This window comes from Chenopodium album, chromosome 20 (assembly GCF_948465745.1).
Source record: "Chenopodium album chromosome 20, dcCheAlbu1.1, whole genome shotgun sequence".
NCBI lineage: Eukaryota > Viridiplantae > Streptophyta > Magnoliopsida > Caryophyllales > Amaranthaceae > Chenopodium > Chenopodium album.
In genome coordinates this window covers 30,055,978-30,082,260 of record NC_137853.1, presented here as the reverse complement: position 1 = coordinate 30,082,260, position 26,283 = coordinate 30,055,978, and the positions used below count along the sequence as shown (strand labels likewise).

General features: G+C 31.3%; 1 protein-coding gene across 1 annotated transcript; it reads right to left on the bottom strand.

The window, feature by feature from the left end:
• Positions 1 to 14,797: 14,797 nt before the first annotated feature.
• Positions 14,798 to 23,509, bottom strand: LOC145597733 (pyruvate dehydrogenase E1 component subunit beta-1, mitochondrial-like). Its single transcript, XM_081653974.1, has 15 exons — positions 23,430 to 23,509; positions 23,088 to 23,163; positions 22,910 to 22,963; positions 22,250 to 22,330; positions 22,120 to 22,146; positions 21,956 to 22,018; positions 21,742 to 21,828; positions 19,294 to 19,419; positions 16,653 to 16,786; positions 16,487 to 16,559; positions 16,336 to 16,401; positions 16,189 to 16,227; positions 15,951 to 16,075; positions 15,571 to 15,685; positions 14,798 to 15,099 (listed from the first exon to the last, which is right to left on the bottom strand). Exons 2-15 carry the CDS (start codon positions 23,139 to 23,141, stop codon positions 15,049 to 15,051), a joined length of 1,095 nt encoding a protein of 364 aa, XP_081510100.1. The 5' UTR covers positions 23,142 to 23,163; positions 23,430 to 23,509; the 3' UTR covers positions 14,798 to 15,048.
• Between the last annotated feature and the right edge of the window lie 2,774 nt (positions 23,510 to 26,283).

Genomic DNA, 26,283 nt, shown 5'->3' with positions numbered 1-26,283 from the left:
ACCATGACATTCATGACATGCGAAAAACATTAAACAATGGTAGCTATTATCGATCAAAACTTGCAGTTCTCGAAGAATAAAAAAGAAACAAAAATTATAAAAATGAAAATCTCCCAACGTCAATGTATACATGATTCATGGATTTTGATATAAGTGAACAAATTAAATGAAATCGATCAATCGTTTTTCTATGTTCTTGATTGGAAAATGATTACTTTTTTTCATTGGAAGATATAATGTCAAGATTTATCCACAATTGTTTTTTCAATATATTTTTTTTTTTTAATAGCAATCCACAATTGTTACATGTTAAGGTTGAATATAGGCTGAAGATGAGTATAGGTTGAAAATGAATGACAGTATTTTAATTTTTTTTTTTTTTTAAAAAAATTCGAGTTAAGTATAATACAAGGGACTCAATTCTTACAAAATGTGGGGAAAGGGGACTCTATTTATTTTATAGAGGAAAAGGAGACTAGGGTTAAATTTCTGGTGTTAGGGGGTATTTTCAGGTGACTTAACTCACCTTTAACCCAAGAAGAATTAAGTCCCCTCATTATTGCCTTGATTAAACCAGACAAATTCAATCCCTTCATTAATAATTTCTGCGGATTGTTTTGAAAATATGGCTGTTTGAAATTAAGAAAGTACAACAACAATACAAAAGCTTTGTTCTTGAAATTTTTTTAATGTTTGTTATCCAAAAAAAATATTCTTTTAATAATTTTTTAATGTGTTTCATCTCTCTGGTTTGTAGCTTATTTGTCTTGCATTTGTAGTAGAAGCACACATCGTAATTTTAGTGAAGGCTTGTAGGGCCCTAAATTTTTATTTTTTAAAAAAAAAAAAAATTATCGATAAGCCTAGTGTATATTGCAACAGAAGGTCATTAAGGAGAGTTTCTAAGAAAGTCAAGCATCCTTTTATGAGATTTCTAATATGCCCAAACTATAAACAAGTGGATGGGTGTAATTATATTAGGTGGTAGGTTGGTTGACAGCCCACGTGAGTCAAAGTTAGTTTATGAGATGATCATGATTTTAATTAAAGAGAAATGTGGAGTTAGAAGGTCGAGGATGTAATGAAGATGATGAAGAAAATAAACATTCAAAGTATTGTAATTTTATGCTTTATTTTTGTTCCAAAAAGAGTAAGGAACTCTTTTTTTTTATTGGTCTTAAATTAAAATATTTACCAAAAAAAAAAACAAAAAAAACATACTCCTTTTTTTTAGTTGACCAAATTGACTCAATTCTTTAACCAAGGGGACTCAATTCTTTCCCTTATTTAATTAGAACCCACCGAAAACCCAAACCCATTCTAGCCCAGTCCCTTTTCTCTCTATAAAATAAATAGAGTCCCCTTTCCCCACATTTTGCAAGAATTGAGTCCCTTGTTTTATACTTAACTCAAAAAATTCATTTATTACATGCGTTTTATTAGGGAAACAAATATTTTCTACCTTATACTTTAACGCTCAATATTTTATACAATTAGGGTTAATCATGCATTTTTAGGAAATATGTTGGCGGATTTCCTGATTATCATGCGTTTGTTTTTTCTTTTTCTTTTTCTTTTTCTTTTTTTTTTTTATTTTAACAAATATGATGCTTTTTATTAGGAAAAAGATAATTGTTTGTTTTTTAGGAAAAGATAATTGTTACCATTATGTTAATCTGAAAATATAGTTACTTTATGAAAATATTATCATTATCTTAGAAATAAGGAAACTACCAAATACAAGATATAATAATAGAATTAAAAAAAAAAAAAAAAAAAAAAAAAAAAAAAAAAAACCAAATATTTCTTGTGTAACTGTTAATTATATTGTAAATATATTAGTCAAAATAGATAAATAGCTTCCTAATTTATAGCCTTCTGATAAGCGTACATTTTGTATATTACTTCCTTTTATATTATTTTTCGCATGATTGTTTAACAAGACAAGACAAAAAAAATAAAAAAAAATAAAAAAAAGAATCAAACACCTATACATATTAGGTAATGATAACCTACTAAAACTACATGCCGTATATATCTACATCCATAATTATGGGACCCATACTTTTTATCATTTTTAAGAAATACATGTTTGCCTTTTTGTATCATATATTTATATTGACATATGATAAAAAAAAAAATATTTGATTTGATCCTACAAACAAGATACATATAAAGGTCGGCCATAATTTATGGGGGGAAAAAAAGATTTTGAAGATAGATAGTTGGCATATTCAAAAAATATTTGATTTGATCCTTTTGGAAACAAAATAAATATAAATGCCGGATAATTGATCAAATTGAAAAAAAATAAAATAGATATTGTTAAAGTTTTTTTAAAACTGAACGAAATAAAAGACATTGTCAAATACTATAAAAGAAACGGAAATTTATGAAGGTTACCCTCAAAAAAATTCATGTATACGTATGGCCAAATGGGTGTGTATTTTATTTACCTTCACAATTTACAATTAGTTTATACAATATTTAACCTTAAATGGATCATGCATATCCATAAAAAGGTGTTAGACCCACGAGTTGAAGAAATAATTTTTAATACAGAGTAACATTTATCCGTGTTTTAGCATGTTTATAGCAGGGGCGGATCGAGGGGGGTTCAAGGGTTAAAAGTTTTATTTTGTTTTTTTTAAAAAAAAAATAGAAAAAAAAAGGTTAAAAGAAATGTTTGTGAGGCACATAAAAAAAAAATGTAAGTATGGCACATTGGTAAGGGAGTAAGCATGTCCTCTTATGTCCTTCTTTGATTCCTGCCACCCTCATTTTATGAGTTCTCTACATACTAAAAATATTCAAATATTGGGAACGCCTAAAGTTAAATTGGGGATGTCTAAAACAAATGTTAATGAATTTACATTTTATATGGGTTTGTTTTCTACCGAAAAGTAATCATCGAAACTTTCACCGATCGGTGGATTGTTTTGCTGATAAAAAGGTTATAAATACCCTTTAATCATGTTGGAGTTTTGAGTCCATATTCTCTATTTCCCTAGTACGAAGGGATGCACAACTTACTTTAGCTTCCATATTAATTTCTTTTTTTATACCCTTGATGGAAAACATTTTGTACACCGTGATTTATATTCTTGCATGCTAGTCAAGTATTTATTGTCTTTCTCAATGTCCTCATTCAATAACGAAGTTTGTTGGTTGGGTACGCCTAAATATTAACTAGGGATATCCAAATATGAAATTCAAATCGTGTATGCTAGCTCGCTCTACATAATAAAATTCAAATAATAGCACGCCTGAAGTTAAATTGAGGACATCTAAATCAAAAGAGATGTTAACATTTTTACGTTTCACATGGGTTTGTTCTCTACACATAAGTAATCATCTAAATTGTCACCAATCGGCGGATTCTTATCCAAATTAAAGGGTTTAAAGACCCTGTAAGAACAGTGGAAGTAGTGTTGATGGGTGGAGTTCTAGCAAATAAAGAAGATTGTAATAAGCCCTTGTTGCTTGGGCTCTGGTAAAGCCAACGGAGATGGTGTTTTCCGGCTCTTGGAGGACTGAAAGGAAGGCAAGCCATATGCATGAAGCTACAGGTAGTTGGAAGTCAGAGAAGGAAAGTGGAGCTGGTGGGTCTGGAGGTTAGGACTTTCAGAAGAAAGAGAACAACGCATAATGTGAATTGTGGCAATTAAGTAATCTAGATAAGATTTATATTATGTCAAATGTGATTATCCGAAATGACCCTATACATTTTTATTTTGTTATAAACCAAGAATTGAAGAACTTTGTCTATACTTGCCGAAATAAATCATCGTTTCATTATACCTCATAACTATTATCCAAAATATCCTTGTATTTATAACATAAGTTCTTTTCAATCGATCTATGCGTCTATCAAGTCTCAACTTTGTAAATCGTACTGGTAGACTAATAAAAGTCAAATATTGGGCACGCCAAAAGTTTTTTTGGGGATATCTAAAAAGACGTTAATGTAATGTATTTACGCTTTATATCAATTGTGATTATCCGAAATAACCCTATACATTTGTATTTTAATATAAACCAAGAATTGAAGCACTTTGTCTATGTTTGCCAAAATTGATATTCGTTTTGTTATACCTCATATCTATTATCCAAAATAACCCTGTATTGATAACATAAGTACCTTTCAATTGATTTATGCATCAATCAAGTCTTAACTTCGTAACTCGTACTGGTAGACGAATAAAAGTCAAATATTGGGCACGCCTAAATCTAAATTAGGGATATTTAAAATAACCCTGTATTGATAACATAGCCAAAATTGTTTGAAATCTCGCTTTCGTCATCTCAGGCCCGGGCCATAAATGTTGGTGGAGTACAAAAGTATAACTTTGAACTTCGCTACCAAAACTTTTTCCTAACTAAATTCATAAAGGTATATATAAGCAAGAATATTAGGGAAGTTAAGTGGAATAAGGAGTCCCTAAATTTGGCCTAAAATCTATCCAAAACCCTTCTCAAATGCCATTCAAGAAGAGGCCGTAGATAGGTTGCGGTGCGATGTCACGAGCCGCGGATAGGCTGTGGACTAGACTGCCACCACGCTTCTTCTTAAGTCCTTGGTGAGCTGGCCACGAGTAAGGCGCGGTAGACTGTTGCAAGCCGCCATCGGATTGCGGAGTAGGCTGTCCTTGTGTAAGTTACTTCACTATGTGACATAGGAACATCTCCAATATGTAGCTCGACTCATATAATAGATTATTTCTACAAAATAAAGAAAAAGAACCCGATGAGAGCAATGATCGAAATATATATAAATTAACGTTGTAAATAATTAAATGTAGAAAGAACTCACGGCAAATATCATATAAATATGACATATAAAAGGTGTATTTTATCGTGTTATCAGGATATCTAAAAGAGATGTTAATGTTTTGCGCTTTGACTTCATGTATTTGGAAATGGGACATGTACTCAAATATATTCTTAATACGTACGAGATTTTCAAAATAAATTACACATATTTTTACAACAGCCTCAAATATATTTTATTTTTGTATTATTGATATGAATAAAAAAAATATTTCAGAAAAGTAACATAATGTAAACCGAAAAAAAGAAATTTGGGAGGGGGGGATCGAACCGTTGACCATTATGCTTGGTAGTTTGTTTCGTATAAATAAATCCTTTTATATACATACATATACATATATATATATATATATTCACACAATAGTTAAAGTGTACATCTGCACTTTGATAGTATAGGCGTTAACTAAGGGTTTGATAGGAAAAAAAAAACAATGTTATAGATGGTTACACACACACATATATATTTACACACACACATATATATATTTATACACACACATATATATATATTTACACACACACACATATAAATATATACACTCACACACACATATATATACACACACACACATACATATATATATATATATATGTGTGTGTATATATATATATATAAATATGTATTAAATATTATATACAAATATAAATAAATTTGTATCATGTATTTCCTTTGAATATAATTCCGTATTTTGTATTTTAAAGACAAACCCATATAAAAATATGTATTTATACGTATAAATAAATCCGTATATAAATCTGTATGTACTTCCTTTGAATATTGAGCACCAAACCCTTAATTAATTTGATTTTATAATCCGTATAAAACCTGTATAACAGTTCGTATTGAAATCCGTACATAAAATCCATATAAAACCGTATAATATTCTGTATTTAGACGTATAAATATATCATGTATTTTTAAGATAATTATGTATTCTGTATTCTTAAAATAATTCCGTATTTTTCTTAAAAGAGTAAATATTTCTATTGTGTATTTATATGTATTTAAGAATTAATTGTGATATTTTATTTAAGGATAAGAATACATTTTTAGATTTCTTTCAAAAAAAAAAAAGAATATCTTTTCAGGTTAACATAATTGTAACAATTATCTTTTCCTAAAAAAATAAACAATTATCTTTTTCCTAAAAAAACGCATCATATTTGTTTAAATAAAAAAAATAAAAAAAAAGAAAGAAAAAAAAACCGCATGATAATCAGGAAATCCGCCATTATATTTCCTAAAAATGCATGATTAACATGATTGTATAAAATATTGAGCGTTAACGTATAAGGTAGAAGATATTTGTTTCCCTAATAAAACGCATGTAATAAATGATTTTTAAAAAAAAAAAAAATTAAAATAATGTCATTCATCTTCAACCTATACTCATCTTCAACCTTTATTCAAACTTAACATTTAACAATGGTGGATTGCTATTCAAAAAATAAATAAAAATATTGAAAAAAACAATTGCGGATAAATCTTGAAATTATATCTTCCAATGAAAAAAAGTAATCATTTTCCAATCAAGAACATTAAAAAATGATTGATCGATTTCATTTAATTAGTTCACTTATATCAAAATCCATGAATTATGTTTTTGTATGTACTCATTAGATTCGGGGAAGAAAGAAATAAGACATGGAGCGTACACAGTAGCTTTTTATTGCCCATGTTTTGGAGATTTTCATTTTTATAATTTTTGTTTTTGTTTTATTCTTTGAGAACTGTAAGTTTCGATCAATAATGGCTGCCATTGTTTAATGTTTTTTGCATGTCATGAATGTCATCGTTTTTCTAGTTTTTTTCACTATTGATTATATGATTATCAATTTAATTATGAAATTAAATAAAATATAAGAATTTAATAATTTGAAAAAAAAAAAAACTTTTTAAAAAATAAAGTTAACCAAACTAGAGTTAATGACTTAATGATTAGACTTGATGACTGTTTAATGACTTGATGACTGTGTAATGATTTGATGGCTAGATTTGATGATTGTGTAATGACTTGATAACTAGACTTGATGACTGTGTTAATGAAGTGATGACTAAACTTGATGACTGCTTTGTTGAGGTATCAAATTGGACGGCTAGGATTAGTCAATTAAAAAATAAACGGCTGAGATTTAATCTTTACCGTATTTGTCCATAGTCGTCCGTGGTTGTCCGTAGCCGACAACTACGGTAGAAGCTTCAATGTATAAAAATTTTATCCAACTATAAAAACTTGAATCATTCAATCAATTATATCAAATTAATACATCCTAATATATATATAAACACTAATTCCTACTAAAAAAATTACTATAAACATCAACAAATAATTTCAATGTCAAAGTTTATTCGTATCAATTGTAAATTAATAATTGAGAAATTTATAATTAATAAAATCATTAACTCAAATCATCAACCCAAAAGAAAGAAGGAAAACCCTCTTAGCCTCTGCCTTCATCCCCTTGTTCACAGCACCATTGGCCCGCCGCACATTCACCTTAAGGGCGTGTTCGGCACTAGCTTTTGGGTAGCTTTTAGGTAGCTTTTAGTGGTTTGACTTATTCAAACCACTACATAGAAAAAATTATGAGTGTTTGGGAATGTAGTGGTGGGGGTAGAGTTTAGTGGTTGAAGTAGCTTTTGTGAAAACTTAACATTATTAACTTTTGTGAAAAGCTAGGTAGCTGTTGAATTTTCTTCTATTTTTTTTTAGAATTTTACAGTTCACAGCTAGTTTACCAAACACTCATACTAAATTATTTATTTTCACAGCTAACAGCTAGTTGACAGCTAACAGCTTCATATGCAGCTAACAGCCACCAGCACAGCTAACAGCTACCTCTACAGCTATATTTTGCCGAACACGCCCTAATTTTACTCTTCGTTTTACAAAATAATCATATCTTCTCTCTCTCTCTCTCTCTTTTTTGCTTTTTCCACTTAGAAACTTTAATTCTTCAAATAAATTTTTAGCTTATAATATCAAATATAAATTAGTGGATTTATTTATTTCATTATAAATTGGAGTATTAAAAATGATTTTACTAGCTTGGTGAATCTATTAACTAATACTAAAACAAAAAGTTGCTGACATCATGTCTTTTCCAAATTGTACACATGTCACTCTGACATAAAAAAATTTCCCGCCAATTTGCTTTGATAATGTCATTAATTTTTATTTTTTATTTGTTTTTCTTTTGCCTTTGTTTTTTTTTTTTTTTTTTATCTAATACAGTAAACCTTTCACAAATGTTTTATCCTTTGTCCCTATCAACTCTTTTTTTTTAGTATGTTAATATTTCAATGTTCAAAAGTGTTCATTGTGATTTTATTTTTATATATATATTTTACAAATAATAAGCTATAGTAGAAATTACTTACCATGTACAAAAAAAAACTAACAAATTAGAAAACTTTCTTTCTCTCCAATATAAACAAATCTCATGATACTCGAAAGCAATAAACGCATTCTAACATGATACTAGGAATACTAATAAAAATATCCTAAATATGATGCTAGAAATTAAACAAATCTAAGCATGCTTTCTACAAGAATAAGAAGTAAATTTATCCTTACTTTGATGACTCGTACCTCTTTTTAATAACAAAATACACACGTTAGTAACTTCAAGGAAAATAATAAAATTAAAGAATTAAATCAAAGAGATAAGGTCAAACCCTCAGAAAGTATCATCCTTTCACGTCTAGGGTGAAGGCAACGTCGAGCCTGGCTAGGTGCGTCTAGATCTCTTGAATGCGGTATGGTGTTTATGAAAAAACTAGTTTAGAAAGCAAGAGAGAGAAAGAAAGCTATATTGCTCAAAGAGAGAATTGTGATGGTTGTGGCTGATTGTTGATGATTTGAAAACGAAGTTCAAGGACCCTATTTATAGAAAAATAGTTCGAAAACCGATAGAAAAGACATCGAGTTCCATTCGGAATAAAACACTTCCTGTCGCCAAACGACAGAACCAGCGCCAGACAACATGAGTTAGCGCCAAGCGCTACACCCCCAGCGCCAGGCGACGGGTATTAGCGCCAGACGCTGCTTCAAAAAATACACACGTTTTCCACACGGAATCCACTTCTTAACATGATTAAGTCGTAAATTCCGTGTTTATCAAATAAAATCAGATTTTCATAAAAACACATATTTTATTCCAAGTAAAACTCTTTAATTATCAACCCTAATTCCATTAGTATTTATGAGAACCTTCTAGAAAATTCTAGAAGACTATAATCAATCCTAATAGTTTTAGGAATGGTAATTAATATTAGGCCCTCCTCTATATCATTGGGCCGCATAATAAAAACCATATCTGGCACAAATTAGTATTATGGTCATAACTTCCTCATTATTCATCGGAATTGGGCTTATAATATATCGTTGAAAAGCTCTTTTCGATCTCAATTTAACTACACTATTATTGGACCCTTATCATGGACTAAACTAAATTGGACTGACTATTTTCATAAATAGAGCAGATTTTCAAAAACAAAAAGAAGGAGTTTTAATAAAAACTACTGCATCAATAGACTTTTCACACTTTCACTTTGTTCGATAATCATTCGACGTGAAAGATATTCATCACTGGGTTTGATTTTGGGGAGACACATTTGGGTGTCTATACTAATTAGCTTACTATTGGAGTTGCTCAATACTTCATTGATTTTTTTTTAATAGGATACATTTTAACTTTACACTATAATGTCTCAACCAGTCCAGCGAACACCCACCCAAACCTTAACTCTAACTCTCGAACCCCACTTATGTGGCGAACTCCCAACCAAAGCCCAACCCTTACTCTCAAACCACACTTATGCGGAAAACTCCCACCTAGCCCCAACCTAGTTGATTCATCGAACCCACACAACTCTCACCCACCTAGCCCCAACCTAGCTAATCATCGAACCCACACAACTCTCATCCACCCTAGTCGGAACGAACCTATGACCATCCAACCCTCCACACCAAACCCAACACCCTAGTCTTTTAAAAAATTATTTATTATAATTAAAATTAAAATTGAAATTAATGTTTTGTATAAGTTAATATTAAGCTATATTTTATTTTTAATTAAGACAATTCTTATTTAAATGAGAGTTCATTATAGTATAAGTCAAATGATGGCTTGTTTGACTGATCACAAGTAAAATCTAGTGCTTAAAATATTTATGGAATATAGACATCAATGTTACTTATTTTTTAATTTACTAACGTTTAATTAATATTGAAAGATCACCTAAAGTTCGACTTATTGTGGTTATTTTTTTCATTATTTTACTGTATTATGTTAGACTTTCCTTTTACTTATCATATGTATATGCATTTCTATTTTACACTAATATTTTCCATATGAAAATGACAAAAAAGGCAAAAAAAAAAAAATGGCGCCATCAAACCAAGAACGAATTTTTTTAGTGTGCAGTGTCATTAAATATATAGTTATTGAAATATATACTTATCGATTATTGATTAGTTATTATACATTGATGATTATTAGTTATTTATTAAGTAAATTATATAGTATAATATTTAATTATAATATAAATCACAAAACAAGGTAAAAAAAAAGTGTGGATAATGAAAAAGTCCAAATAATGCAATTAAATAAATAGAGAAAATATTTAACAAATTATATAAAATTATTTACGAATTAACAAATTATATAACTATTTAATAATTATAAAAATAAATGATTTTTTTAATAACCATTTTGCCCCGGGCCTCCAAATTGTCAAAATCGGCTCTGCTGGTATTATAAGTAGATCTAAGAATCATTGTCTACAATAAACCTAATCTTGTTCTTTTTCTTTATCTTAATTAGCAGTGTTTTGAGCCAAGTCAGAAAATTCAAGTATATATTCAAGTTAGGATACTGTTAACCTACTATTCTAAATGGGTTTACCAACACCTCGACTTCGATGGTCTTATCTCTTTAGGGCTTAGATAGACTCTATGAAGTCCCTCAGCTCGATATAATTTACCTGATATAATGCTTGTAGAAAGATTCTTGATCTTATCTTTTTCATAACTTTGTTCTCATGATCGAATCCTCCATGGCACTCTCGATAAAGGTTCTTTTTCTTGACCAACTGCAGCACAGTCATTCCAAATGAGTACATGTCTGTTTTCTCGTCATAATAACTGTCGAAAACGTCTGGTGCCATTGTCTCGCAACCAATACCCCACAAAGACCCGGTAATCCCTGTCTCAAAATCAAGTTCACAAGCAATACCAAAGTCCCCTAATTTTACATTTTGTGTATCGTGTTCAATAAATAAGTTTTCGGGTTTGATATCACGGTGAACAATTAGAGGATTTCGAACATTAATTGCCAAAAAAATTTGTCGACACCACTTCTTGAGAAGAGTTATATCCACATTATTCTTCAAGTATTTCTTTACGTAATCTCTTAAATTACATCCGCAAAGCTCCGTAATCATAATTTCCCGATTAGTACGACTTGATTGCCAATTGTCCAAACATTGTAAGTATATTTTCGTGATGTAGAGACCGCAACAACGCCGCCTCATTCCGTATCGTCTCAGCAACAGTTGTCATCTTGGCTTCACAATATGCTACTCCTTTATCATTCAACTTATCCCACCCTTTATAAAAGTCCTTTTCAGCACCATGTCCTAGCTCCATTTTCAATTTAACGTATCGTTGATTGGGTGAAGTGTCTACCCACTTCATTCTCTTTGGCATATTCATGAATAAATTTGATTTTCTAATGGAAAGAATGAGAAAATGTCCTTTCTTGATTTCGTTTTTTAATTTTAAAAAATCTTTGATCTTGAATTAGCCCTTAAATCAAGATTTTTTTTTTTTCATTTACAGTTTTATTATTAAATGACTATATAAAAACTACCAAAAATTGTTTGTGGAAAAAATCTAAAAATCTGACTTGTGAGTATACAAATGGTATAGTCTGTATTTATATAAGTGTTTGGTTATTAATTATGTACAAACCATAAAATTAACAAACCGATTAATCTTTAATATATCCGGTTGTAGACTTGTTACTTGTAGATAGATCAATCTTTTATCAAGATCAAGAATTAGAAAATGCCCTTTCTTGAATTTATTTTTATTTTTAATTTTTTTTCTAATTTTATTAAGTGACTAGTTAACACCTAATTAAATTCGTTTGTTGGAAACATTGAAAAAAAAAATTTATGTGTGACACGTGGCATGCAATGTTATGACTTTTCTGAATTGTGGTTCTTCCCACAATTCCAAAAAAATAACCAACAAACTCTATAAATTTATTTTTTTGAATAAATTCCTTTAATTTGCCCTTTACTCAATAAAGATTTAATTTTATTTATTTAAGAAACATTTCTTAAAAGTGATTAGTAACTAACAAAAATCGTTTTTTATTTTTTTTTGGTAAAGACTTTATACTATGATTTTTATTTATAATCATTAGAGAGAAAACTTTGGTTATGCAAGTCAATCTAAAGAGCTTAGTGATTCTAATTAAAACACTCAATTTATTTTCAATTTATGACATAATTTTTCTTAAATTTGTCCTTTATTTTGTTACATAAAATGGTATTCATAATTCTAACATTTTATTTGTTGATGGCAGGTACAAATAATATTAAATGAATTTTAATTCTTTAATTGTTAAAGCAGTTGTTAAATACGGGTCTGGGCCGCACCCGTCATGAGAGAGTGCAAGTTCACCACTTACAAGACTAAGGAAGTTCCACCTCAAAACCATATGCCAATGAAGGGATAAGCCTCTTAGCCTTATATAGTGGTGGTAACTCTTGAATTCTTTCAATATGGGATTCCATTTCCACTACACCCCCCCCCCCTTTAGTGTTTTTAGTGTGGGACAAGAGAATGCTCACATGTGAATTGTTCATGGACTCAACACTCCCCCTCACATGTGAGCTGTCCATAGTGTTTGGCCCAGTATACTTTAGCCATTAAGGCCCCATTCATGAGATCATGGGCCTGGCTCTGATACCATGTAATATACGGGTCTGGGCGCACCCGTCACGTGAGAGTGCAACTCCACCACTTTACAAGATCAAGGAAGTTCCACCTCAAAACCATATAGCAATGAGGGGAGTAACCCCTTAGTCTTATATAGTGGTGGTAACTCTTAAATTCTTTCAATGTAAGATTCCATTACCACTACACTCCTCCTTTTTAGTGTTTTTAGTGTGGGACAAAAGAATGCTCACATGTGGGTTGTTCACGGGCTCAACAGTATTGAAGCAATACATTAATAAGAATGATTTTAATTATATTTTCCTACAACTAAGCCATTTTAATTAAACTATTGATAAACTGGGTCATATCTAGAGTCTAGACCTGGCAATCCTGACCCCGACCCGTTGACCTAACCCGAATGACCCGAAACCTGAAATTGACCTGATCCTGACCCGACACCCGAAGTCGACCCGACCCGAAATTGACCCAAAGTGTTTAACCTGAATAGACCCGATACTTAAAATTGACCCGAACAGACTCGATAATCTGATATTGACCCGAACAGGCCCAATACCAGAAATGCCCCAAACTAAAATCACCTTATAATTAAACAAAAAATGTCTTGTGCCAAAAATAATTCAAATTGTTCATTTTCAACCGTAGCTTAGCTCATAAACTAAAATATACTCTCTAAAAAATTATTGATTTGAGCTTAATCCACAAATGAAACAACCCAAACATGACCCGATCAGATTTGACTTGACCCGAATATACTAGACCCAAAATTGACTTGACCCGAACATACCCGACTCGAAAGTTGACCCGACCCAAACTCGAACCAATACCTGACCCGAAGTTAACGCGAAACTCGAATTGGCCCAACCCGACCCATACCCGACCCGAATGTTAGCTGATCCAAAATGAATCGACCCTAACCCGACCCGAATGACCCATTTGCCAGGTCTAGTCATATCAAACACATTTTTTTCAAGTAAATGTGACTCTACTCTCTACCCGTAGTAGTCTAAAGTGATCGGGGTAGAAATATTGTCAGCAGGTTATATTGAAACATAAAATTTACTTGGATATAAATAATTTATGTTGAGTAAGTAGGTTTATTTTTAATTTTAGAGGACAAATGACCCGGCTTTGCCCTGCTCACCGCTTCTTCAGTCCTCTATTACGAAGTACTCCCTCCGTTTTTAAATACTTGCTCCATTTCTCCATGCGCGGAGTTTTAGGAGAAATTGGAGAAAGTGATAAAATATGGAGGTAGTGGGGTTGGTGGAAAATAAAATATTGTAAAAAACAAAAGTAGTGGAGAGAATTGGAGGGGAGAGAATATATGTTGAGTCCACTATGTCAGAGAAATTAATTAAATATTGTAAAAACTTTCCAAATAAGGAAATGGAGCAAGTATTTAAAAACGGAGGGAGTATTTAATTTTAGAGTAGTAGAGGTTGCGTATACATAGTCAAAGTTATAGAGTAATGAGAAAGAAAATGAAAAACAACTTTTCTTTTCTTTTCTTTTCTTTCTTAAAAAGTATCTTAATTGTATATTGTCCGATTATGATGATATTTTTCCAAGGTCGATCGAAAAGAAAAAAAAAATAGAAAATATAGTTGAACACCCAAAAAATTGAAAAAAATGAAAAGGAAAAAATAAATATATTGTGAGAAATAAGATTTAATCCAAGATCCTCTAATAAAATCAATAAACAATAACTTTAGTCTTAATCACGTTAGGAAACGGATAGAGAGAAGTATGACATTCTTTTGAGGTGATGGTTAATATTTCTACTCGACTCTTAGTGGTAGCAGAAGAGAGTGTGTAAGTAGCTACTGAGTTGTGACCAAAGGTGGTACCGTGCTAGTATTACCATATTAGTTAGCATAAAGAAGGACTTAGGCCAGTGAGTTGGTAGAGTATTCAAAAGAATAATTAGATACGAAGTACTTCAGTATAAGTTACACAAGTTATTTTTTCTAACAAGGAATAACCAACTTAAATTGACTAAGAAAAATAAGGCTGCATTGATTTTATTACTTTGCAACCTTTTGTATTAGCTATTGCTCTTGTTGGTACCACAGGAAAATTTTGGGCAGATTAATGTTACAAAATTTTATTTCGGACACAATGTTATCCCTCGAATTTTGACCAAAGCAGCCACACCAGTGGCAAAAATAACAAATTACATCAATATCAATGTGTGAAATTAGATAAAATTCATAGATTGATTTGAGATTCAGTGTTCAGCAGTTCATTTTGATCTGTGGCATGCTCGCTTTACAGCTCGAACAATATCCTCAATCTGAAATACAAAAAGGCAGAAAATAGACAATTATAAACAAATGACATAGCAAATGTCTGGGTTTAGAATATATTCCCAACAATTTTTTTCCACGGCCATGGGATGTTAAGGTACAAGATGCGACCCGCTTTGCCCAAAAGATTAGTTACCTTATATAAGCAACAAGTCCCTCAAGCGTAGTTAGATATTAATGACCACATATCCTAATAGCCTATGCTGAAAATCAACTATATGTCGAAAATTGCAGGCTAGTATCAAATTCATTGTCTTTAATTGAGCTTTAATTTTTCATTTAAACCTTGATTGCACTTACTTTCTTGCAGGCAAGTTTGTGTTATTTATGAAGAGCTAAATTTATATTGTAATACCCCTTAAAATAAAATAAATATAGCAGGATTGACAGGTGCTACTACTTCATGAATGTAGAAAGAACAAAATTACTATGATCAATAAAGAGAATATAATTTGAACCTGTGGGACGGCCATCCTTTCGAGATTTGGGGCATAAGGCATAGGAACGTCAGCACCACTAATCCTTTCGATTGGTGCATCTAGGTACGCAAAGCTATCTTCAACAACTGATGCACTGTACAAATAAAGAGAAAAAAAATTAGCTAAACAACATATAGTTGATTTAAGCGAAAAAAGTACAGTTGAGAACTCAATGCCAGATGGTCTAAGCTCAATTGACACATGACATTGTTATTGCAGCACACCTTATAATGAGTGAAGCAATGCACGAAGATCAACTAAAAATATAATATTATACAAGCAATTATAAATGAACCTTTTTGAGGGAGCACTAAAGAAAAAGGGGGATAAAAGGCAAGTATATTCAAGGTGATGATTACCAGATTTCTGCACCAACTCCATGCTGCGGGAAACCCTCTTCAACGGTTACCAGCCTATTTGTTTTCCTGACAGATTCATTGATTGTAGGTCTGTCAAGAGGACGAATTGAACGGAGATTTATCACCTGAACAATAGAAGATGCCAGTTAATATCCTTGAGTCCTCAAAATGTAAGCAGCAATTCTAAAGTAAGAACAGTATGCAGCAATATCAATATAAAACAAAAACAAAAAGTTACCTCGGCACTTATTCCTTCTTCTGCCAATATGTCAGCTGCCTGCAGTACAGGAAAGTCAAGTTATACACTCTATAGTTTACAGAAAAATGTGAAAAGAACAAAATGATGTACTAAATTTGAGGGCAACGTTTAAAAGAAATATTGTACCTTCAGAGCGTAGCCCACCATCTTAGAGAAAGCTGTGATTGTGACGTCCTTTCCTTGTCGTTCTACCTGTATTGAAAATAAAGAATTGGTCAGGCAACTTCATCAATCTATGTTCAATAATTGAGATATTTCATCAAGAAAATCATTGAACCTTTGCTTTCCCGATTGGAAGGATGAAATTAGGGTCAAGAACTTCTTCTGAAACAGGGAAGGACTCTCCATATCTACAGAGAAACATATCAAAATTTTGTAAATTAGACGGTGAGCAAATCCACAATTGAAAAGATAAAAAACAATAAATATGTATCATCACTTACAGTATCTCATTTTCTAGAAAAACAACAGGGTCAGGATCCCTAATGGCAGCTTTGAGCAACCCTCGGGCATCTTCTGATGAATATGGACATAGTACCTTCAAACCAGGGCATGAACCGTACCACGCTGCATAACACTGCAGAGGCATAGAAGTAAGCTTAAACCATGACTTTGAATTTATAAATAAAAGATTCCAATAGATTGATTGAGCTGATCACCAGCAAGATTCAACTAATTTTCAAGAAATCAGGGGATTGAAATACAGAGAATTACACAATTTAAGTACAAAACTAGAAAATAAAGGTATATCTAGGGGAAAAAAAATTCAAAAATTACCATATAAAATAAAAAAAGATAAAAAAGGTTGTCGAAATCTCCATAACTAACTAAAAAAGATTCAAAGGTTGATAAAAAAAAATACTTGTACTTAAGTTACAATATAATACAGTATTTGCCCCATTCTAAAATCTAGATATTGCAACAGTTCGCTTTTTAAGGTCTGGCTATATTAGACCAAAGATTTTTATAAACTAGTTACATGGGGACTTACAATATTTAAATTGCTTTTAGTCTAATATTCAAGAAAATTCAATAAAATTATACAAAGTACTCCCTCCAATCCTATTTGTTTTTCTCATTTGGAATCGGGGAGTTATTTAAGAAATGAATCTTAATGTAAGAGAAACAATTAACATACAAGAAATTTTACTTTTGATACTCCCTAGTCCCTATGATCCATTTTGTTCTTCCCATTCAGAAAGGTTCAAATAGATACCCATTTAGAATCTTTTCACATATGAAAGAAATTCTCTTTGATTTTCCTTAATTTTGGTGAATATGTCAAAAGTTATTACCTTTTTTCTCTTTTCCATACATTTTTTCTAACAATTTTCCACTAATTGAATTTCCTCCTCCCTTTTTTTCAATTTTTTGCGATAAAAAAACTAGAATCTCAATTACTTTAATTTATTTTCTCGTTAAAAAGATTCACTTTTCATAGTTTACTCCCTGATTCAAAATGAGAAAAACAAAAGGATCAGAGGGAGTATTAAATAGTCCCACTTTTCATAAAAATAAAAAAATAAAAATAAAAAATAAAAAAAAAGGGCAAAGAAATCGATATGATGGTTACAAATTGGGATCGTGGATGGGGAAATTCACTTAGTGAAGAATTGTGAAAATAATAATATTAAATTTAGGCACATTCACCAAATAAATAGAGAAAAATTAATGAGAATATTTTATCTGTATTTATAGATGATTCCAAATGAGCAGAATTTATTAAACCTTCCTAATTGTGAAACAGAAAGAACAAATAAGGTCGGAGGAAGTACTCTTTATAACATTTTCTTCAAATTTTAAGTTATTTTGAAAGTTGACCCCGGACAATGGAAAAAATACACAGTTAAAATATAAAATGGAACAGATATCTTGGAAATGTTAACAGGGTAAAAGTGCCAAACAAAAGAGTTGATATCATAATTGAGTACAAAGTATCTAGTATAAGAGAATGGTACAATCAATCCTACTCATAGTCTGCAGTGGTGAAATAAGAGAATGAAACACCAGATTTTTATATGCTAACACGCTGCCCAGCTTATGGGAGAGCATGCTATGCTAAACTATATGCCTTGCAACTTCTAACAATGGTGGAAGAAGCAAAGCCCAGGTTTACAGGTTACAAGTCTTTATGTGTATCCAGCCCATTTGGGTAGAAAGAAAATTTGTTACTCAAGCAAAAAGCAACACCTGACCATGGTGATCTTCAAGTCTAAGAGCAGAAATGATAAAGGGCTTGGACAAAGGTTTTGTAATATGTTAAAAACCCATAATTCTTCCTTGCTATTTTATAAAATAACTGTAATAGCACAAGATAATCCGGAATTGCTGTTCTCACACAGACCTACCCATATGGAAGATGTAAGAGGGTTCTCATGGAACTTCTTGGTTTTTGCATGATGCAATTGTATCAGATGGGTTATTTGTTTGCTGGAATAGCTAATAGCAACCACTATTCTACTTCTCATGCTTTTTGGAATTAATGATACTCAATTAGTCTTGAGGACCTAGGATCAAATCATGTATGTCATAACAAGATAACCAAAATTTCAACCAGAAGACATGTGGAATTAATAAACACATTGAAATGTCAATCAAGAAAAGAGCCAGCGAAACTTTATCAGCCATCACCATAAATACTTCCTCCATTCTCTTTTAATTGTAATGTGGAAGGGATGCAGGGTATTATAACTGAGGAGAGAGGGAGAAATAAAAAGAAATTTTTTTTAAAAAAAAAAAAAGAAAAAAAGAAAGACACATGTGGTAACAAGAGTAAAGAGAGAATCATTGTCCAATTTAAGTAATGTTGCAATTAATTTTGCAGCTTTCCCCAAATGAAGTACTTCAAGGATTCTTTCAAGGACTAATAAAGCTCCAATGTCATGATAAAATATTCAAAGATCAACTCCACACCCTTCTCCAGAATGCAGAGAAACATGTTAGATCTTGAAAATTCAGGTATCAACAGACTACACTGCCATTATGCCTGATGTTGAGGCATTTTTAAGAGAAAGATAACCAAGTAACATACAGGTCGCAATAAAAATCACATTAACTTTCTGAACAGAGGCAATGAAATCAAACCTGGGAATGTTGAGCACCAACTCCAGCAGCAGCACCATTTGGACCTCTGAAAACAATGGGTACAGATATCTGACCGGCTGACATATAGTTTGATTTTGCAGCGGAATTTATAATGTGATCAATTGCCTGTTACACATAGGAATGGAGTATGTCAGCATGATCAAAGATAAAATAGAAGGCATAAAATTTCCACACATTAGTAAAATTTATCCATATTGTAATATTTTAATAATTAGTATGAATGGGAAACTCTAACCAGCAAAAAAGAACACTTCAATGTGAATGGTAAATTTTTCTGAAGAAAAACCAGACAACACTTACACGTCTCTACAAAGAAGGGGCTTTGATTTTTCTATCCCAAACAATTAGGGTTTCATTATCAGCGAGATACCAAATATTAGAAAGTTAATTGTGCGATGTTTGTTAGCGTCAGTCCTAACGTGCGAAATTGTAGTTCATGTTAACACAGTTGATGCCAGGTAGCTTATTTGTACAGCCTTGGAAAGAGAACAAAATCCTTGGGACAAATCTCATCGACATCTATATAATGTATATATTTTAATTAACAAGTTGCAGCACTAGAATTAAGAGAATTCTGAAACATAAGCTATGCAGCGGTTAAGAAGGCTGAGAAACTTGTTATGATAAAAACACAAATATATCTGTCCAAACTGGATCAGCAGATCAAGGATGATACTTAAGAAGTCACAGCAAGAAAGGAGGTTGTTCATCGAATCCTATTCGTCATGGTACAGCGTACAGGTAGACTAGGAAGAGAATATTCATTGCATCATTCGCCATGAGCCAGGTCAAGAATCACTTAAATGCCAATAACCCAATAAAGATGCAAGTGGTGTTAAATCCTATTCACAAAACAAGACTGTTGGCAAGCACAAGGAAAATAAGACCAGACGCTTACGGTTTGTTTGGATCGAAAAGTGGAAGGGAAAGGTAAGGGAGGAAAGAAGAAGAAATGGGGAGGAGAGGGAGGGAGGGAGAAGGTAAGATTACACTTTCCCTCCAAATCTTTCCATTTCTCTTCCCTTCACTCCTACGAAATGGTACTCAAACAAGGGAGGGTAGATCCCTTCTTTTCTCTTTTCTTCCTTTCCCTCCAACTTTCTCAATCCAAACAACGTGCTAAAACTTGTTAAGAGTACACCAAAGACTAATTTCATATGGTGGATGTAGCAACCACATATGATATGCAAGAAATAAAAAACTCGTTAAAATAGCTTGATTAGAATATTACAGTTTAGTCACTAATAAAAAATAACAAGGCAGAAATATCCAAGGGTGCAGAAGTGATTTATGTCACATTGTCACCTTAAATGGTGTGGGATTGGATTCTAGAAGATTAATAATGATGTTCCCTCCGTCCCAAATTAGTCGTAACACTTTCACCGCACTACGCACAACATTTTATGCAATTTACTTGACTTTATACTGTTACCACCCCCCGCGCGAGCTTTTTTTGATCTCACAAAACATAATAAATGGAAAGAGCAAAAAGGATCAAGATGAGTCAGTGGAAAATATGTCAGCACTTTTTGAGGATGTGAGTGAAGAATTTCTTTTTATATAAAATAAGGAAAGTGATGCGAGTAATTCAGGCATTTCAAATCCAATTAGTGTTCCAAGAGTGATTGAACATATTCAAAATCCATATATCATTAAAAACATATGCCATTGACAAATATCAGATTTAGAATTAGTAGTATAAACGTACTGCACAAGTAATGTATGACCATTTAATTCATAAGGCTGTTTCAAGAGGCTGTTTGGATATAAAAAATACTCATTGATTTTGACCAAGACAAAGGACCCCAACTGTCTTTCAAATTGCTAACTTGGGTTTTGTTAATATCCACTGTTCCTGTTTCGCACGGGTTTGTTACTAGTGGATGGATTTTGTTTGAGTTAATAAAACCAACAAACAAGCTACTAAAAGTGAAAGAAGTTCAAGCAGCAGCTGAAAATCCTGTTCTTAAACTGCAGCACACAGTTTTGAAGAGTAATGTCATTGAAGCAACACGGCTATTAAAAATGCTACGAGACTAGGTCAGACTTTTAGTTCTTCATGAAATTATTTAGTTAGATTCTTTTTTAATTCAATCTACCTTAAAAAGACAAAACCGATATCCCAGCACATGAATTGTGAGTTAAGACCAGAAATTGTGGTTGACTTAAACCAGAATAATCAAATTGAGTCAACCAATCAAAGCCTTAATCCCTGCATATGAATTGTGAGTTAAGACCAGAAATTGTGGTTGACATAAACCAGGATAATCAAATTGAACCAATCTCCCATAAGTGGGGATAATCAAATTCAATAGCAAATAAATTATAAGCCATAGTTCTACACTTCTATGTTCTCCTGAAATTATCCTTCACTCACCCTTCTAACCAACAAAATAGAAACAAAACTGCCAATAAAAAAATTCTTACCTGCATCGAGAAGTTAAATGTCATAAATTCTATAACAGGTCTGAGTCCTTTGTATGCTGCACCAACTCCAATACCAGCAAAGCCAGCCTGCACAACCATATAACATATAAATCCCTGATTGACTACAGCATGTGAAAAGCAGTTTAAGAGGGAAAAAATATTCATTATTTACAAATCAAATGAAGATAAATGAATAACATCTTCAAGGAAAAACCTCTGTAATTGGAGTATCAATAACCCTTTCTGGACCAAACTTGTCCAGAAGCCCTTTGGTTATCTGATGCAAAATTATAACAGAAAAGATGTATGTGAGCAGAATAGTTTGGCGAAAGCAATAATCCAAGACATAAAAAGTGGACAGAATAGTAAAATTCTAACCTTGTAGGCTCCTTGGTATTCACCAACCTGTTTGTGTGCAAAAGAAAAACATATTCAGCATTAACTTCTACAAATCACATTCGGTATAAAGTGCAGAAAATACAGACATCCAATAGTATTTACACAGTACCTCTTCACCCATCACAAAGACACTAGGATCTGAACTCATTTCTTCATCTAATGCAGAATTTAGAGCATCCCTGACTGTCATCTGTAGAGTCCATAACATTGCGTCATCAAAAAATCCGAAAAAAGGGTGACTAAATGAAGAAGGAATTGTGCAAAAATCGTGAAAATAGCAATGTATATACAAACAAAGATCCTATCGTGCATAATAGGAAGAACAAACAGACCTAATGAAGGCAAGAACTCCTCTTATAATGTACAAACACACAATGTATGCTAACCTAAAACCAATTACACGTGAAGATGTTGTCTGACACTCAAGTACAATGCACCTCATTCAACAACCCTAATCAGATCCCGAACCATAACTAAGCAATTAACAGCAAACCAAAGCAAATTAAAGCCAACTCTTCCACAATTGCATAGCAGCAAAGGCTTCTCTCACCGTAACCAGAAAAATATATTTTAACTAACTAGCAATTTGCAAACTATCATATTAAACCCTAATCAAATCGTTGACAAATCGCAACTCCAAACTACAACAAAATTACAATTACAATGCGCGAAATCAATTACTGCAAAATTCACAAGCACACAAATCTAATTGCCAAATTAAGAATTCAAAAAAATAAAATTAAATAAATAAAATTAAAATTAAAATCACCTCTTTTCCTGCAGTTGCAAAAGTCCTAGCAGCATGTTGTAAAGCCCGAATTCTCTGCAAAAAAAATAGCAAAAAAAATATAAAAAAATCTACATCAATCAAAATTCAACAATTTCAATATTTCTACAATTGCAACAATAAATTTAAAAAAAAATGAAAAAAAAATCAGCAAAAATACCGAGGAATACTGAAGACTTCCATTGTTAACAACTTGCTTAACAAGCCAAGACATTGATACTCTTACAATTCAACTTCTACAACAAACAATGCAACATCAATCAAATGGATCGGAAAATCAAACCAAAAATTTGAACAAATCTGGAAAAATCAAAATTCGATGAAAATAGAATTATTCTTTTTTTTCTTTTTTCCAGAATCAAATTAAAGAGAAAGTCAATGAAAAGTAATAGAAGAATAGAATGTTGGTGAAGAAGTAGTATAGTAGTTAGGTAGAAATGGTGTTAGTTAAATCTATTGAATGCGAATATGTAGAGAGAGAAAATGTAGAGAGAGAAGTGACCTTGGTGAGTGAGGAGAGAGAAAGTGAGAAGACTGGGTTTGCGGTGAAATGGCGGCTTTTTGGTGTTGGTATCGGCGGATGAAAACGACTGTTTATTCGTTGATTTTTTCTGTCTTTTTTATACAACCTTTTTTTTTTTTTTTTTTTTTTTGGATATGTTGCTTTTTTTAGTTTTTTTGTATATAATTTTTGGCTATTTGTTCAAGGAAGAATCAATTGTTTAAATTTATTTCTATTCAAAAAAAATATACTATGTTAAATTACTTTTATATTGTAATTAAATCTTGGTTTGGATTTTTCGTGAGTAAATTACAAGAAAGGTCTGCTTGAAATGTTGTGAATAGAGTTGAAGTTTGTTTTAGCTCTTTTTATTTTTACAAAACTAAATTGTACTCTACTATTTGTATTAATTTACAAAAGGTTTTGTGTGAGACCGGGCTCAATAACAAAAGTCCAATAAAAAGGCGCGGGCTAACTAAACCCGATCGTGAGGCCCGCAACACCAAAAAATGATAGTGGACTCACGTGAGTCCGTCTCACCCAAAACTTTACCATTAACTTATGTACAAGATAATGCTCTAAAAGGCTATGGATTTATGATTAATGGTTGAAAAGTGATATTCTTAATTCTTACTATCTATCATGCACTAGACACACAACCTTCACAATAGACTTTACTACTAATAATTTACTAGCTCCATTTTACGATCAATGCAAATATGCAATGTTTTGATGTTTGAACTATTCATTTGTTAACTTTTTTCTTTTCTTTTCTTTTTTTTTTTTTTAAATTCCAAGGTTACTAATATTGAATAAGATTTAGTTCTTAGCTTAGCAACATTATCTGTTCTTCAAGATAATATGTGTTATAAATTTGTAGTTCAACTATTATATTATTTAGTGTGCAACTCGTAAAATATAAATTGACTCTAGATATTGTTTTTAAAAAAACATTGTAAACATTTGTATTTTTCCTCAATTAATTTCACTTTGAATTACACTTGAATAATTTTTTATTATCAAGATTCATTGACAGTGTCTTAGCTTAATAAAAGGTGGAACACTTAATTCCCTCCTTAAAAAAATAAATAAATAAAAGAACCTGCACAAGTTCCTCGAGGGCTTGCACATAGTATTGTAGATATAAAGTCAATCAATAATAGTACTAAAGGCCAAAACCACACAAAAAGCATTGCATATTACTACGTAATATACAATGATACAAATCATTTGCAAATTAAATGACTTACTACATAGTAACATTACAATGTGTGGTGGCTATTCTAAATTGCACTTCCCATTTTCGACATGTGATTTAGGAGATTGATTAAGTAGACATACTAAACTATATTATTTAAAATGGGTGTTAAATTAGTATGTTGCATATATAAGTACAGATCGATTGTAAAATTATTTCAATTAATTTGTTTGTTTATCAAGTCTATATCATACTTAAAGTGTGTGTCAAAGGGATATATTGTAACTTGCAATAATGATTAAAAAACAGAAGAAGTGTATATATAATAACAATTAACTCGCTAGTTAATACTCTTACTTCATATCTCAAGGTTTAGACTCAAATCTTACTTATGATGTACAGTGTTGACACAATGAGGATAGACCTAATATCACACGATTATTCTTTTTCTTATATACGGAAATTCTTCATCAAAAAAATTTGGTTCTATATTAAAATATTCTACGAAAGTGCGAAGTATATAAGACTACTATAAAGGAATAGAGGTAATGATAGGCTAGGGTGATAACTCAAGTTAAAAAGAAGTTATCAAAAATATTTCCACTATATACCTATTATAGAAAAAACTCCATAACATAAAAATTGCTCAAAAACATCAGCACAAAGGGATATGGTGAAATGATTAAGCATACAATTCAAAACAAGAACTGCAAATATGCTCAAATTGGAAAAGAAATTATATTAATCAAGAAAATGTTATTGACGATCTTGAAATTATTTTTACTGAACTGAACTTATTTTTACTGAACTAAACTGAATTTTACTGAACTAAACTGAATTTTACTGAACTGAAATTATTTTTACTGATTTTCTATTATAATTCTTCTTTAAGAAAACTGAATTTTACTGAACTGAACTTATTTTTACTGAACTGAACTTATTTTTACTGAACTGAAATTATTTTTACTTAATATTATTTTTTTAAGGTAAAGAGAACAGGGGCCTAACACAAATCACACTAATATTGAACCTAATCGACCCAAAGTCAAATTAATTTAATATGTAATCATTAATAACATATAGAGATTAACCAAATAAAAAAGTGGGATCCCTAGCAAATTCAAGTACACCCAATTTTTGCACCCAAAAAAAAGGTACACCCATTTAACACGTGCATAATATAAGTAAACCTATTTTGACATTAATACTATTCACAAAACTTACAGTAACTAAATCCCTGTTCACTTCATCTTAATTTTATTGAATTATAAAAATTATTTTAACAAACTGATTTTTTTTTGCTAAACTAAAATTGATTTTGCTAATCCTACAATTAACTTTATTCATAATCTATATAATTCTTCTTTAAAACTACTAATTTTAATTGAACTCAAATTATTTTTATTGAATTATATTTTATTAAGGTGAAGTGAATAAAGGCTAACTTTTGTGATTTAGACTCATACTACTTGTATGTAAAAAGAGCTAACTATATACGTAGTAGTTAAAACAATGACAAACACAACTAAAGAAACATATCAACGAATTTATTGGAACATAGGAAACATTTTGTTTGATTTCAAAACATAAATAAATTTTTCAAAACTGAGAGAGAACGCAAGATTGATTAAGGCTTTGATTATCACAAGGAATGGC